The sequence below is a fragment of the Leuciscus leuciscus genome (assembly GCF_965113295.1).
Source record: "Leuciscus leuciscus genome assembly, chromosome: 8".
NCBI lineage: Eukaryota > Metazoa > Chordata > Actinopteri > Cypriniformes > Leuciscidae > Leuciscus > Leuciscus leuciscus.
This window is the reverse complement of record NC_138732.1, coordinates 4,203,928-4,219,967: the sequence shown is the minus strand read 5'-3', so window position 1 is coordinate 4,219,967 and position 16,040 is coordinate 4,203,928. Positions and strand designations below refer to the sequence as shown.

General features: G+C 37.2%; 1 protein-coding gene across 2 annotated transcripts in view; it reads right to left on the bottom strand.

Annotated features, from left to right (window-relative positions):
• The window catches only part of sec24b (SEC24 homolog B, COPII coat complex component), a 35,276-nt gene that overhangs the window by 16,697 nt on the left and 2,539 nt on the right, over positions 1–16,040 (bottom strand). Inside the window, exons 3-14 of one of the 2 annotated variants that reach the window (XM_082176858.1) lie at positions 14,737–14,874; positions 13,627–13,737; positions 5,841–5,924; positions 5,585–5,739; positions 4,545–4,729; positions 4,321–4,423; positions 3,492–3,618; positions 3,310–3,419; positions 1,531–1,643; positions 1,320–1,438; positions 840–895; positions 417–623 (exon numbers count right to left, since the gene is read on the bottom strand). In XM_082176858.1, the coding sequence (XP_082032984.1) occupies positions 417–623; positions 840–895; positions 1,320–1,438; positions 1,531–1,643; positions 3,310–3,419; positions 3,492–3,618; positions 4,321–4,423; positions 4,545–4,729; positions 5,585–5,739; positions 5,841–5,924; positions 13,627–13,737; positions 14,737–14,874 (1,508 nt within the window). The remainder of the gene's footprint in view (positions 1–416; positions 624–839; positions 896–1,319; positions 1,439–1,530; positions 1,644–3,309; positions 3,420–3,491; positions 3,619–4,320; positions 4,424–4,544; positions 4,730–5,584; positions 5,740–5,840; positions 5,925–13,626; positions 13,738–14,736; positions 14,875–16,040) is intronic. The other variant, XM_082176859.1, reaches the window with a different exon arrangement.

The window sequence follows — 16,040 nt, the reverse complement described above, 5'->3', positions numbered from 1 at the left end:
GATCGACCAATCGCAAACCACAACCATCCAATCAAAACCCCAGACACAAAATCAGGCCCCGCCCACATTTGTTCTTGTTCTTCTTGTTTCACTTCGATATACGTCACAATAGGAAAGAAAACACTTGTGTAACTTCAGTTTCATGCCGACTTTAAGACTTTTTATGACCTTTAATTTTAGCGAACTGAATTTAAGTCTGAGTCTTTTTAAGGACCCGCCGAAACCCTGAATATTTATGGCTGGGAAAGAGTTTTTTATTCATGCCTCTAGCTGGAAGGCCAATTTCTATGCAGGTAAATGCTAATTCCCTTATAACTGGTTGAAAAACTTCCCTGAGTATCCACTGATATGAATGTTTGTTTGTTTATGTAGGGATCAGCGTTTGTTGAATTTGAATGATGATTCAGGAGAGTTACCTTGGTGCTGGATCTGAGGTTGGGGTCTTCCCGTGACTGCAGGAGTCCAGCGCCGAGAGTGGGCAGCTGGGTCTGAAACACGGACACTCGGCCTCCGGTCGGGCACATGAGTTTATATGCCGCCTGCAGAGCCGGACCCAGAGCGCTCTGAGTCTCTCGTGTGTGTGTGAACATCCCCGGCAGAGCGTTCAGCAGGTCCTTCACCAGCTGCGAGCACATGCACAAACACACAGATAACGCAGCTGCAAAAACGGTGTCACATATCAAAGCTTGTGCAGTACTGAGATATGAAACCGGGAAATGGAAACCCAAACACAGGGCTGACCTCACACACACACACACACACACACACACACAAACACACACACCGACACAAAGATACGAGGACTTAAGATATAGAGAGGGGAAAGATAAGATTCAAACCTCTTTACTCTCTTTGAGATTCACCAGCAGACTGTCGTGTGTCGGGATGAAAACATCTAAAGAGAATTAAACAATTGAAGAACAATGCATCTTTTTGCACAATTATTAGAATTAAAATGGAAAAGGCAATATAGCCTTGTGTGATTAACAAACCGTTTAGTTTAAAGAGATCTACACAAACTTCAAGCATACTTTTGAGCAAAACAAGCTTAAAAGGTTTCACTTTTAAAGCTAGTTGGCATGTTTAACAACTCCAATATAGACATGAAAAGCTGCTTCTCATGTAAAAACAGATCAAATCATGCCATTTTTAGGCTAAGATAACAGATTTCTTGAGTGAAAGTGGCTATTATAAATCAATAATGGGCAATTCTTTGTGCTAAAACTTTGCTGATTAATTAGACAAAAGCCACTCTTGATGTGCAAAGCTAAAGTCAGTGAACGCAGAGAAAGAAAAGTAAGAGAATCAGACAGGATTACCATCAATATCAGACACAACCAGCATCTGAGGCTGAGAAAGACCCTCCTGCAGGTTGTAGAAGTGGACGGTGTTGTCAAACGTCACGAACCCGATGTGTGTACGCGTATCTCCGGGCAATCTGAGGCAGAGAAACACATACAAGCCTCGTCATATCTGAGGGACGGTGTGAATAAACATGCTATCTGATTTGAGTAAAGACTAATATCTCACTTTTCTAGGTTGTCCAATAACGACTGGCAAAACACATTCAGGTAGCCCGACTCCACAGCATTATGGGACACATCCAACACGAACAGGTACACAGCAGGCTGAGGAGGCCGCAGCTAGAGAAGGAAAGTCAAGTCACCATTTATATAGCGCATTTAACAATATAGATTGTTTCCAAGCAGCTTTACAGTGATAATAGGAGATTACAGTAACAGAGGCTTTACAGCAGCTCTAGAATAAAGTTATTGTCCAGCTAAAGTGAGCTTTGATTGATTCACTTCGGTTGCAAAGATTATTTGTTATTAACTTAGCAAACACGACACTCTAACAGAAAACCCTTAACTCCGGCCTGCTCGTTCGCACGACAACAGTGTTTGGTGGCTCGAGAACGCAAACCTTGAACAAAAATAAATAAATAATTATCTCTGCACAATACTTCAAATACACGAACCTCTGAGAACGCTGACGGCGTGCAGTCTTTTTATTTATTTTTTAAACAAATTGACTTCAACAAATTACTTGTCCGACCTTAAAGGAACCGTATGTAAGATTGTGGCCAAAACTGGTACTGCAATCACTTTCAAATTACTGTAAAGCGGTGTATCCCCTCCCCCTTCCCCGACTCGAGGTTGCCAGATAGGCTGCAGGATCCAGCAGGAACGTCGGCTGCTATAAGGAGCTTCCAATGGCAAGTGACGAGTCCTACACAGTACGTTTCTTTTTTTCTGACTTTGTCACGACGTATTTCGGATTCATAACGAGGTCTTTTAGGTTTCGTAACGTTAGACATTTTTTATCCGACACGTTTGTAGCTGCAGCTGTGGTAACTAGAGCAGAGCTGGCATCCCGGATGCCGAAACACTACTGACTTCGTGATTGGTAGATAGGTGGAGGGTGGGGCATCAGGCCAAAACACAACATGACAACAACATCAGTTGAGGGGCTGCAACTTCACTTTTAAATGACAATATCCTAACATGATTTCTTAATGTCTAGTGACATATCAGGGCCATTTTATGATTAATTGAAATACATTTCTTACATACGGTTCCTTTAAAAAAGACAAGTAGAAAGGGAAGGCATCCACTTGGATGAAAAATTTAACTGGAAAGAGAACACTAATGTCCTAATGAAGAAGGCTCAGTCGAGACTGTTCTTTTTGAGAAAACTCAGATCATTGAACATTAGCACAAAGCTTTTAGATGTTTTTTATCAAGGGATTTTAGCTAGTGCTCTTTTTTATGCTGTACTTTGCTGGGGGGGGGGGCATATCTGTTGAGGACAAAAGAAGTTAGATCAATAAGATTTATTGGAGGTTACTGTGGAGAAGAGGATAAGTTCGAAACTAAAAATTGTCCTGCTTTTTGAAGGCCATCCACTACACAATTTTTTCAAAGGACTTTAGAAGCTCTTTTAGTGAGCGATTGGTAATGCCTCGGTGCTCTAGTGAGCGAATGAGAAGGTCTTTTGTTCCTGCAGCGGTCAGATATTGCAACGAACACTGTTAATTGTTAAATATAATTTTTTACAGTGTTTGTATTTTACATTTTTGAACTGTGAAACTGAATCTTTTTTCAAATTATGTCTCTTAATCAGGTTTTAATAGTCTTAATGCAGAATTATTTATCTGTCTGTTAGTTGTGTATTGTGTTTGATGCCTGTATTAATAAAGTTTTCAATCAATCAATCAATCAATCAATCAATCAATCAATCGATCAATCAATCAAAGCAAACGTGCATAAACAGGAACATTGAAGCTCTTTATAAGACAGACACACTCACCATGTAATCAGAGGAGGCGATGAACTCCACAGTTGAATTCTGGACCTCTGGTCTTTTGTGGGGCTCGCCGTATGAACGAGTGACAGGATTATACATGAACTCATCAGGAACTGATCGAGAAGAAGAGACTCTATGAGAACACGAATATGCTAACATGTATGATAAATCTGTAGAGCTCTTACCATCATTGACTCTGTAACACAAATTACACTTCCACCTGCGCTGGTCCAAAAACGAAACGAAAGGGTTTATATACGTCCGACACGAACGACAACGAACTATAGTGTTAGAGGTGATGACCGGTAACTGCTGCAGAGACAAAGAGAGAGAGAGAGAGAGTTAATGAAGACATAATTATATCTGCATTATCATGGTCTAATGTCAGTAAAACTCCAGATAAGAACAGGTGAATGACACCTTTATCATTCTTATCAAGAGCTGATAAAAAAATGGTTAGATGTGGGAACTCAAAGTAAAGTTTATTGAAACATTTTAAAGGAGTCAATGTGGTTGTGATGTCATAACTATGACAATAGCTTTGACAAAAATGTACATGGTCACCAATCATGTGTGTAGAATTGAAAATAATCCAAAATATGTTAAAAGAACAAAGATATTTGCTTGACTGTTTTTCTACCCCCTCTTTCAACCACAATGACCATTTGGAGTTCCTGACGGCACAGATATTGATCAAGGCCTGTAGCCAAAATGTTTGTACTTTGGGGGTCGATGAATTGTCACACCTTTAGTACAGTGGGGGACGTGTAATTATCTGATTGGTCAGTTTGAATGTCTCACATCTGAGTTTTAGATGTGATCGCCGTAATCTTTACTGACATTGTCCATCATGATCACTGAGATGCACATTCGGACGGGACTAAAATTACTGAGAAGCTCTGGTAATTATTACTCTACCCCTCCTCTCAATGTTACACTAATCCCATCCGAATAGGGCTATAGACCAAGGGTTGAGTTTGATTTGTGCTTTCTGCTCAGGTGACATGATCCTACCGTTAAATCTCTGAAGGGATGCAGCAATAATCCAAGAGGCAGACGAGCTTTATTCAACAGAGCTTGAGTCTGGGGAATGTTAGTGAGAGTACAGCGAAACGTCCTGGAAGAGACAGACAGAGAATGAAAGAGAAACGGTTAACACAATACAAAGCCGTTTCTCTGTTTGCACCTGTTGTGTGAAACCACAACCTCCTACAAACACGCCGTCTCTCTGCTCTTACTCGGGGCTGCAGTTGACCTTGCGAAGGTCGTTGCTCAGGTTGGGCTCGGGTGGAGGTGCTCGTTGGGAAGGAAGGATGTTTCTCTCCTGGAGTAGATTCACTGGTCTCAAGGTTTCCACATCCAGCTCAGGAACGCCACTGAGGCCGCCTAAAGCTGACGACAGCTCGGACAGAGATGGGAAAGGCTACGGGAACACAAACACAGATGTTTTTTGATGAACCACTTCCTGAATTGTAGGGTTGGGTACCGAACTCTGTACTTTTAATGGCACCGACCGAATATCGGTACCTGAGAACGCACCTGGGCGCGAGAGTAAAGGTCTTTTTCAGCGTCACTATACGAGAACATGAATGCGTGAACTTCATTTCCAGAGCCGCTCTGAGAGTCACTGAAGTTCATCAGCATTTTACGGTTTCATTTAAGAAAAACTATCGTTATATCATTAACACACAGAAACTCAAAGGTCTTCACCACAACCCGTTATAACTTGATAATATATTACTGTTCTATAGTAGAATTTAGATCTCAATTTAATAATAATAATACAAACACTAATAATAATAAATGATCAAAAATAAAACAATTAAGGAATAATCACACATTTTCTTCTATGTTGTATTTCTAAAAGTATAAAGCTCAGTTGTGCCGCATGTTGTTTGACAAAAAAAAGTTTAATTTCATAAAAAAGATCAATTAAATTAATGTTTTATGTCTTAATTTGATTACTAGAAACACAGAATTTGTGGAAAACAAAACATTTAATAGAAATTATTTATTTTTTTATTACTAAAATGGTTGTTTTTATTAATACTCAAGCATCACAGACAATGGCAGACAGCAACCAAAGCAGCTCTGGTACACTGTCAATAACACTTCAACAAATGACTTTGTTTCTTTACAGTTATTGAGGTAAACATGTCTAAATTACCGTTGAGTACCGGCACTGAATTTCAGATACAGGTACCGGTTAAAATGTGAACGGTACCCAACCCTACTGAACTGACACTGAAATATCACAAACTAGATTCGTTGTCGGTACCTGTGAGTACGGCTGGTATCCTGGTGGTTTGTATGCTCCGCGTGAGGGGGAGGAGTCTGGTATGGGGGCGGGGTTTTGTTGGTACGCTGGATGCATGGTTGGGTAATTGTATCCGAAGGGAGGAGCTTGCTTGGTGGGAACACCGGGAGGAGGAGCTGTATGATGTGAAGAGAAAGATGAGATAAATATGTATCAGCAAGTCATTCTCGTGCAGATCTGGCATTGATATGTCACTGTGAGCGCTGTGAGGATGTACCCGAGTAACTACCGCCTTCCAGAGACTCATAACTGTTGGGAACCGGAGAGGCACTGCCTGTGGTTGTAGACGAGCTGTCTCCACCTGCAAGAGTTTAGAAACACACAGACAAGAGCGACGTGTGGGTTGGGATTGTTCTCATTTTTAATGCACGCAGCAAATTACTAAAACTCAAGAATGTATGCTAACATTTCAACTAATTACGAGAAATTAAAACTTTAATTCAGCAAAGATGCATTAAAATGATCAAAAGTGACAGTAAAGACATTTATAATGTTACAAAAGATTTCTATTTCAAATTTAGAAATATTTATTTTGAGCTTTCTATTTAAAAAATCTATAAAAATGATATAGCAGCACAACAGTTTACAATATTTATAATCAGAAATGTTGTTTCTTGAGCAGCAAATCAGCATATTATAATGATTTATGAAGGATCATGTGACACTGAGGACAATAGAAAACAGTGAAAATAAAAAAATACATTAAAAAGTATATATACACACACATATACAGTATATATATATATTTTTTTTAATACACACACACACACACATGTATACACACATATAAAAAGCCACATCAGAGCCAACACAAACATCTAAATATCAAAATATTTAAATGAAAAAACAAACATAAAGATGAGTTTAAGCAATATTGCCCAGCTAATGGTCTTTATGGATACTGATTGGCCAGTAATACCAATAATAATCTCAGTTGAATAGACCGATCAAACCCACAGAACAAACTCAACTGCTCTAATGCTGTGTATGTAAGCTAAAGCTACATGTCCAACTTCCTCTCTGATATTCAGTGATATCACAGAATCGGGACTCTCAGAGAAGAAGACAGAGTAATAAACCTCAGCACAGATTAACCTAATACTAATCCTCCATAACACAACTACTGAAACCAGACCACAGAGACAGAACGAGAGAGAAGGCCCGTGATTGGCTAAACCCCTGTTATCCTGCGCTTAATCTGTTACCTCACTGGATCAGCAGTCTGAACTCAACAACGGATGGGAATAAAACATCCACTTTATAACTGAAGAATATAAGAGGACACATGAAACGTTATTTTAGGCACATGAAAACGACCAGTCAAGAGTGCAGGAAGTCCAAGAAAGGAGACGTTTCTCACAGAGAGGATGATGAAACCTCTGGAGAGTGCGATGATGAATCAGTAGCAGGCTTGAACATGACACATCCAAACTCCCCATGAGAAAACACTGCACCCCAACACACACTTTCAGAATGTAGAGCTAAAAATAGAGTCTGCCCATTTACACTCCCACACACACACACTCCCACTCACACACACTTCTGAATAAAGCAGGAGCAAACAGGGTTACCGAGATTACCAGTCCATTAACTGGAGACTGAAATGGTGCAGGTGCTTGTCCAGAGAATCTGATCCGGTCAAGTTTCCACTGATTTCTGAGTGATGTTACAACAAAACCCGGCCAAACACACCACCGGTCAACAGTTTGAAAATATTAAAATATTAGGCTGCATTTATTTGATCAAAAATACAGTAAAACATTAATATTGTGAATTTGTTGTACAAGTCATTTCAACTTAAATGATATTAAATTGACGTAGATAGAGTTGAATCTCCTTAAATTATGTGTTAATGTAAAAACATAAGTTGCCATGATTTACTGATCATATCATTTTTATTTGTTTACTCAAATTACAGGAAAAATTGTGAGTAAAATTGTGAAATATTATTGTATTAAAAAGCTGTTTTCTACGTGAATATGTAGTAAAATTTTCAGCATCATTACTCCAGTCTTCAGTGTCACATGATCCTTCAGAAATCATTCTAATGTGATGATTTGCTACTTCATATTTTTGTATATACACTACCACAATACTAGAGGTCAACCGGTAGTGGATTTTACTGATAAAGATAACTAGGTTTGACCGTAAGTGCCGATAACCGATTAATCAACCGATATTTTTTAAATGGATACTGTATTAAAAACAAACATAACACTCAAAGTAAAACAGTGCTGAACTGAAATGTGCTAAATGAAATAAATATGTGAATATGAATATATTAAAATGAGAAGTTCTACAGAACGAATTCTACAGAAAATAATTTAAAGCTACACTGTGTAATTTTTTTAGTTGATTCTTAGCAAAAAACACTTAGTTCTTTCAAAAATATAAGTGCTCATTAATGTATATTTACTTCTTTCAAGTAATAAAGTATTCTCGTAAGTTTATAATCTGCCATTGAAAGTACATACGGGTGAGGGGTTCGAATGCCGGTCGCCATGTTGCCCCTCCATCTTGAAACTACATTAGCCAAAGAGGGACATACCTGTAAATACAAGCTTCGCCTTTCGCGCTTTACACTCAGTGACACAGAGACGAATGCGAGGGGGAGATTACTCGCGACTGCCGGCAGATTTGAAAGATTGCTGATAGAGGATCACGCCTACTCTCGAGGACATGAAGCAGAGTCGCCAAGGAAGCGAAAGAGAGAATTAAAACGTCAACGCGACAGGCAAATCAGCAAGACCAAAGTCAATACTGGAGTAACTTTTCCCAGATGGAAAGAGCTCATGAGGAGCAAAGATTTTAAAACGGACGCCGGAGTTGCCTGCTTTCTTCTCGACAGGTAATTCAGCCTATTTGTGTAAATTCAAAGTTTTATAGTTGCTTGTCTAACCATAGCATGGTTGTGCATAACGCCAGAACGACCTCTAGTATAACTTGCGTTACTTTTCCTCACGTCAATGGTGAAAAAGTATTGTTTACCTTGTAACTTAAATCTGTGCTGCGACGGATCACAGGTGATAGTTTTAAAGGCGCAATTGGACGAAGTCGAACTGGAATCCATGTTAATCTTGGAATAATACGGCCACCGTAGGAGTTCAAACGCCCTCGAAATTGAAAGGAACAGAAACTAATATTCACTGGGTAGTCATATACAATTTCACCGCTAGATGGGGGAAAATATCACACAGTGTAGCTTTAAACATTTAAATATTACAGGTTTCTTTAGCTATAACCTAGAAACATACATAAATTTCATAGGTAACACTTTGCAAGTCCCATTTGTTTACAAGGATGTATTAGCTAGCTTTCATTAACTATATGCAATATAAAATATATATATATATTTGAGCAATACAATTGTACCTTGATCATTCCTGTTAGTTCATAGTACATTAACTACAGTTAACAGATAAAAGAAAAATTTTAACTCAATTTAAAATGTATTAGTAAATTTGGAAATGATATTGATATGAATGTTCAAATGATATGAATACATTATTCACATTATTACTGTTTTTAATGTCTTTTTGATCAAATCAATTCAGCCTTGGTGAGCAGAAGAGACTTCTTTCAAAAACAATAAAAAAAAATTTTTTATTATTTCAAACATCTGATAGTTTTAAGATTGGAAATAATTTAATTCAGTTTTTGTAGGCCATAAGAACCTATTATTAACAAATACATGTATACGATATTTAAAAGACTTTAATTTCAAAAGAACAGCTAAAATATAATGACAAATAACAGATAAAAACACGTCTAGCCCAGTAAATATGAGACTTTCTGTTTGTGTTCACAAGCTGTCTGGGCCTTTACAAAAAAAACCTACTTCCTCTTGCAGGAAAAGAGCATATGTGTGTGTGTGAGTGTGTGTGTGAGAGTGTGTGGGAGTGTGTGAGACTCAGACGAATGGCATGAGTAGAGACACATTTATCATCACTCCTGAAACTGGTTCTGAGAGAAGTGTGTTTGCAAGATCAACATTTTGACTATTTAGAGTGAAAACAATTGCTGTTCTTCAGGACTGTGGATGAGCAGAGAAAAGAGAGCCAGAGGGATACAGGAAAGACATCAAGACCCACATGACCAGAACGCTGGCATTGCCTGTGCACAGGGCTGCACAATATATCGAAGTTATCGAAAATGTATATATCGCGATTTGCATATTATATAACAGCTTGCAATAACTGGGTTAGGAGAAAATCACTCACAACTCTCGGCTGAATAACTCTTGTAGCTTTAATAAGAATCAGTATATATTTAATTCATACAGTGAAAACTAAGCAGTGTTTTATTTTTACATTTGATTATTCAGTTTCTGTTGTTAAATAACCCTAATGTAGGATAACCTGAAGCCCGAGGTTTACACCGATGTTAAAATAACACTTCTTCTGCTACAGTAAAACACTGATGTTCACGTTCAGAAGCTGTAGGGATGCTTTCTTCTCACAAAAAGAATGAAACACATGTGTAGGTTATATAATTTTAAGTATATTTTAAAGATAATTTAAGTATATTTTACACACTTTATCGTATCGCATTATTTAATGAGTTATTGCATATCACATGTTCTTCAATATCATGCAGCCCTACCTGTGCATGTCAGTCCATGATGTTTTAGCAGTTTATAGCACTTCTCACGCTTGAAATAGTCAATACTGGGTAACCGGAATCATTCATTTGACGAATGCTGCACACGACCTACTCTAGTATTGCGCATCTTCATATTACACATTGCCAACCGTACTATCAATTTGTTTCTGAATGGACTTTTCAGACTATAAAAGGTAAGAATGAAACAATCTCTTCTTCACTCCAACTGATGCATTTTCTGTCACCGTTTGACATTTCCCCCTTGAACCTTTAAATGACCCTGGGCCCTATCTTACACCCGGCGCAATGTAGCGTCAGGCGCGACGCAAGTGTGTTTTGCCAGTTTCAGCCCGACGCAGTTATCATTTTCTCGTCCTGCGCCACGTCGTTTAAATAGCAAATGCATTTGCGCCCATTTGTGCGCCCATGAGCTGCTGGTCTGAGAACGAGTGTGTGTTCTGGCGCGTTGTTGGAGCGTTGCTATTTTGAGGAACAGAAATAGACTGAGCCATTGACCGACTGAACCCTGCTCTAAAGTCAATGGCGCAATATTTTTTTATTATTTAAAGAGCGCGTTAGTAATGTGCGCCTATAGGCGGGTCCACAACGCATGTACACTCTGCTTATTACACACACAGGGACGCACAGCAGCACACACACATGCAAAATATTTAAAATAAAAAGATTAGAATGTAAAAGATTATTATCGTGTACATAAAGATATGGTGAATCCGGCTTGTCCTGTAGATGTTCTGCTTGCGCACTTTTACCTCGCGCACGAGCGGATCCGTTTGCGCTCTGGAGACGCGTTCGGTCTTTCCACTATCAAATTCCGTCATGTGAATAGTGAATCCGCCATGGCACGAGCGCAACTGACATTTAAAGGGAATGGGAGATGAGACTCTGATTGGTTTAATGCACGTAAATCCCAAAACACACCCATTACTCATTATTAGAATAGGGACGACCCTTTTAGACCATGCGCCGGGAGCGCCGACCATTTTTCCCGTCGTTAAACTAGCAAAAGTGGATTCGGACGCCCTAAGTGAACTTGCGCCCTGCACTTTAGACCATGCGCTTAGATCGTTAAAATAGGGCCCCGTTTATATACAGTTCAACGCACATGAATATGAGGCACGCGATTGGCTGTCTGTTGCTAATCATCTAGTCGTAGCATTTTAACACGGCATAGATTCACACTACACGTTTGGCACAGCGATGCGGGGTTAGCAGAGCAGGGTTTCATAACCCTGTTAAAACGCAGCGCTAACCCCGCTTCTAAATTACAAGAGTTATTACCCAGAGTTAAACGCAAGGTTAAGTATGATTACTTTTAGCCTGAAAAGCCCTTGTGTGTGCTTTACATAAGTAAAAAGAACATATCAGCTAACTAAATTTGGCAAAATGTGCACTCAACCTGACAGCCCTTTTCCAATGTGATGAATAAACTGAAGGTGACACCAATGACTTTTAACATCTATTAAAATATTCCATCAATCATTCACCACTATAATCTCTACTAAATGAAAATAGTGTGTGTGTATGTGTGTGTGTTACTGGTATATTATCAGAAAATGCAAAACATAAACACCCAGCGATATATTAAAAGTTGGGTGTACATTCACGTAAAGTGATATATATTATATTGAAAATTTGACTGATTGCTTGTATCATTGTAAAATGTAATTATATTGCAGAGCTCTAATCTGTTAAACGCAACATATAAGGCCTGCATTGCAGATATTATAAACTTTAACATCATGATTTTGTGAAATGTGAAAAATATGAATTATATATACAGAACAGGCCAAAAGTTTGGACACATTACTATTTTTAATGTTTTTGAAAGAAGTTTCTTCTGCTCATCAAGCCTGCATTTATTTTATCAAAAATACAGAAAAAAATTTAATATTGTGATATATTATTACAATTTAAAATAATTGGTTTTCAATTTATTATACTTTAAATTATCATTTATTTCTGTGATGCAAAGCTGAATTTTCAGGATCATTACTCCAGTCTATCACATGATCCTTTAGAAATCATTCTAATATGATGATTCATTATCAAAGTTGGAAACAGTTCTGCTGCTTAATATTTTTTCATAACCTGTGATACTTTTTTAGGATACTTTGATGAATAAAAAGTTAAAAAAATTAAATTAAATAAAAAAAGAAGCAGCAAATGTTTTAAAAATAGAAATCTTTTGTAACAACAATATACACTACTGGTCAGTCATTTGGGGTCAGTCATTTTTTTTCTTTCTTTTTTTGAAATAAATCACTACTTTTATTCAGAAAGAATGTGTTAAATTGATAAAAAGTGATAGTAAAGAAGATTTATATTATTAGAAAATATTTTTTTATTTTGAATAAATTCAGTTCTTTTTAACCTTTTATTCATCAAATATATTAGACAGCAGAACTGTGTCCAACACTCATAATAAATCAGAATATTAGAATGATTTCTAAAGGATCATTTACATTTTACATTTATGCATTTGGCAGATCATGTGATAGACTGGAGTAATGATCCTGAAAATTCAGCTTTGCAACAAAGGAATAAATTATTTTTTAAAGTATATTTAAATAGAAAACTATTATTTTAAGTTGTAATAATATTTCACAATATTACTGTTTTTTTCTGTTTTTTTTTATATCAAATAAACACAACCTTGATAAGCATTATAGACTTCTTTCAAAAATATTTAAAAAAAACGTAATTTTCCAAACTTTGACCTGTACTGTATGTATGTATGTATGTATGTATGTATATATATATAAACTGCTGCTATTTTGGTTGATTTTTCTATAAGTCAAAGGGGGAAGTAAAGCACTATGAGAACATTATTTATGAGATGAAAGGTTTTTACAAGCCAGAAACTTGTAATTAGAGTAAGTGTAATATGAATGCACCATTAAACATGCATTTTAATGAGGTCATGTGACAAATGAAGTATAGTATGGCTTGAAATATTTATCATTGCATGCATACTTATAAATAAATAAACAAATGCGTATATTTATGAATTGAATAGAATGAATTCATAAATATTAATGAATTGAATAGTATGAAGCAAATACTATACGGTACGCTAGTAATGTTTATGTACACTTGAGGTTGCTCAGTGAAGGTCATCAGAAAAGCAAGATAAACAAACCGACTATGAACGTGTGTATGTTTATGTGAATTGTAGACTTCAAGTGAATGAATAACTTGCAAGAATGAGATGTATAAATCAGTTAAAGACAGCAGAAAGTGTGTGTATTCGTGTGCGTTAATCATTTTAAAAAGGGAAGGATGATGTAGGGATGTAAAAAGACACATCTGAGATGGAGGGATGAAGGAACAGCTAAGTGAGAAAGGGAGGTGAGTGGAAGAATGAAAAAGCGAAAGCAGACCTGCTTCCTCATCCTCCTCATCCTCTTCCTCATGGTCAGAACTGGATGAGGAGTGATCGCCCGCGGCCGAGCTAACGGCGTTATTCACCCCACGGTCACCGTACAGCAGTCCTGAAATACAGCAACCATCAGAGACAACACACGGGTTGAGTACAGAAGGAGAAGACGAGAACTGAGCTGGAGTTCTGCGCTTCTCCCAGCCAAATCTCACACGAGGATGACACTAACATGACCCAAAAACTAGCAGCACATGATGACGTGATGCAAAGAAAACGCAAAGGAAGAGATGAACGAGTCGGAAAAGCTTGTGGAATGATACGACCAACTCTCTGTCGACACACAAGAAATAAAAAACATCATCACAGATTCATCAGAAGAGACACAACCTGTCAGGAATGACACACCAACATTGGTCAAATAGACTCAGTAGATAAACATAGGCAATAACAGTAGCCGATGATGTCACTTTACAGTGCTAATGCGTTTTTTTGTAAAATACAGGGTTTCTGCAGGTATTTTCTAATTATATTTAATGCTTTTTAATGCCTTTTTTATTATTTTTAATGCCATACATGACACTAACCACAGATAATATATACTTTTGTCAGTCGATTAAAAAAATTAACTCAATTAATCACAATTTTTTCTGTGATTAATCGTGATTAATCACAATTAAAAACACTTACATTTTTGTAGGTTTATATCTAGTTTATATATATTATAATGTAATAATTTCGCAGTTAATCTCCAAGTTAATGTAGAAACAACAAAGACAGTTACAGTTACAATACTTGTTTAATGGCAAAAATAAAATAGTATATAATTGTTATTAAATAAATATTAAATACATAAATAACTATTATAATTATTAATATGTAAATAATATATATATATATATATATATATATATGTGTGTGTGTGTATGTACATATTTATTAATTAATATGATATTAATTATCATAATTACTTCAAATGTTGACTACTGTAGTTGCAGCTTTAATAAAAAACAAAACAAGACATAAAAAAGACACAAATATTGTAAAAATACAGCCGGCGCTAAGAAAAGAAACGGATAACTGTCAATGAATGTGTGAAAGAGATGTTTCGTACCGGGATGGTGTCGTGGTGAAGACTGCACAGAAGTGCCTGGCGTTCCTGAGGGCGCTCTCTCTTTCTCAGGGCTGGGAGCGGCCCCGCCGTAATGATGGCTCATGGGATTCTGGAGGTTTTGGTTGTAGTGTTGTTGAACTATAAACACATCGGTTAAAACAATCAATACAATTGATATGAGCATTAATCCCATTCTTTTACATGAACATATGCAGTCAAAGCCAAAAATTATTCAGACACCAGATATAGATTTAGATATGTTTTACTAGTGTGTGCAGGACACTATAGATCATTTACGTGAGTGAGGAGAGCAAAATAAAGTAATCTGTAACATATTATACCCAGAAATTCTTCATAGAGTGACTACCAGTAACATTTGGGACCAAAAATGATTCAGACACTTTGAGCTGATCATGTTTTGCTGAAGTGTTTTTTCTTTAATTGCTAATGCGACCTTTTTACACACAGACTGAACAATATTAAGGATTGCTTGGTCATTTGTTGAGCTAAACTGGTATTATCTAATTGTGTAGTTAACTTTAACAGCTGACATTTCATTTGTGAGACAGTCTAACAGAAGGATGGACAAAACCAGTGAAATATCAACTGATTTGATAACTCAGAGTTCTTTTCATATTTGATCACCATTTTCTAAACTATAGCGAATAAACTGTGATAATGTGAGAAATGTTGAAGGTGTCTGAATACATTTTGGTTTGACTGTTGTGACGTTCTATGCGTGTTTGTTGTTGTGCTTTTGTCTCTTGTATGTCTCCTTTTTGCTATTTCGCTCTGAAGTTCCTGTGATTGGCCGTGTCAGCTGTCAATCATCATTAGGGCGGCTCTTCTGAGTCCAATCTGCTGTCGCCCCGCTGCTTTAAAAGACTTCCAACACGTCTCGTTTGGAAGCAGTGTGTGTTGTGTGTGTGTGTGTTCAGTGTCCTGAGTTGCGTACTTTGTATCAGTTATTAATCGAATCCCTTTTGTGTATGTGTAGTCTAACATTCATTTATGACCAGTTGTCTAACATTCATCCAGTTGTGCTTTCTGCCGATGTTCTGAGTTTAATGTTCTTTATGTGGGCGATGTACATTGAGCCCGTAGTAATGTCAGGTGTTAGACACACTAGGTAAGAAGTGTGAGCCACCTTTTGTATTTTTATTATCTTAGTTAGAGAAGGATTTTAGGCCGTCGAATACGCTGAAGAATTCGGTTTATTTTCCACATTTTCTTTTACTAGGTTAGAGGTTGTGGGGAATTATTTTGTTATATTTGGCACCATTGTATGTTCTTTTTCATTTTTT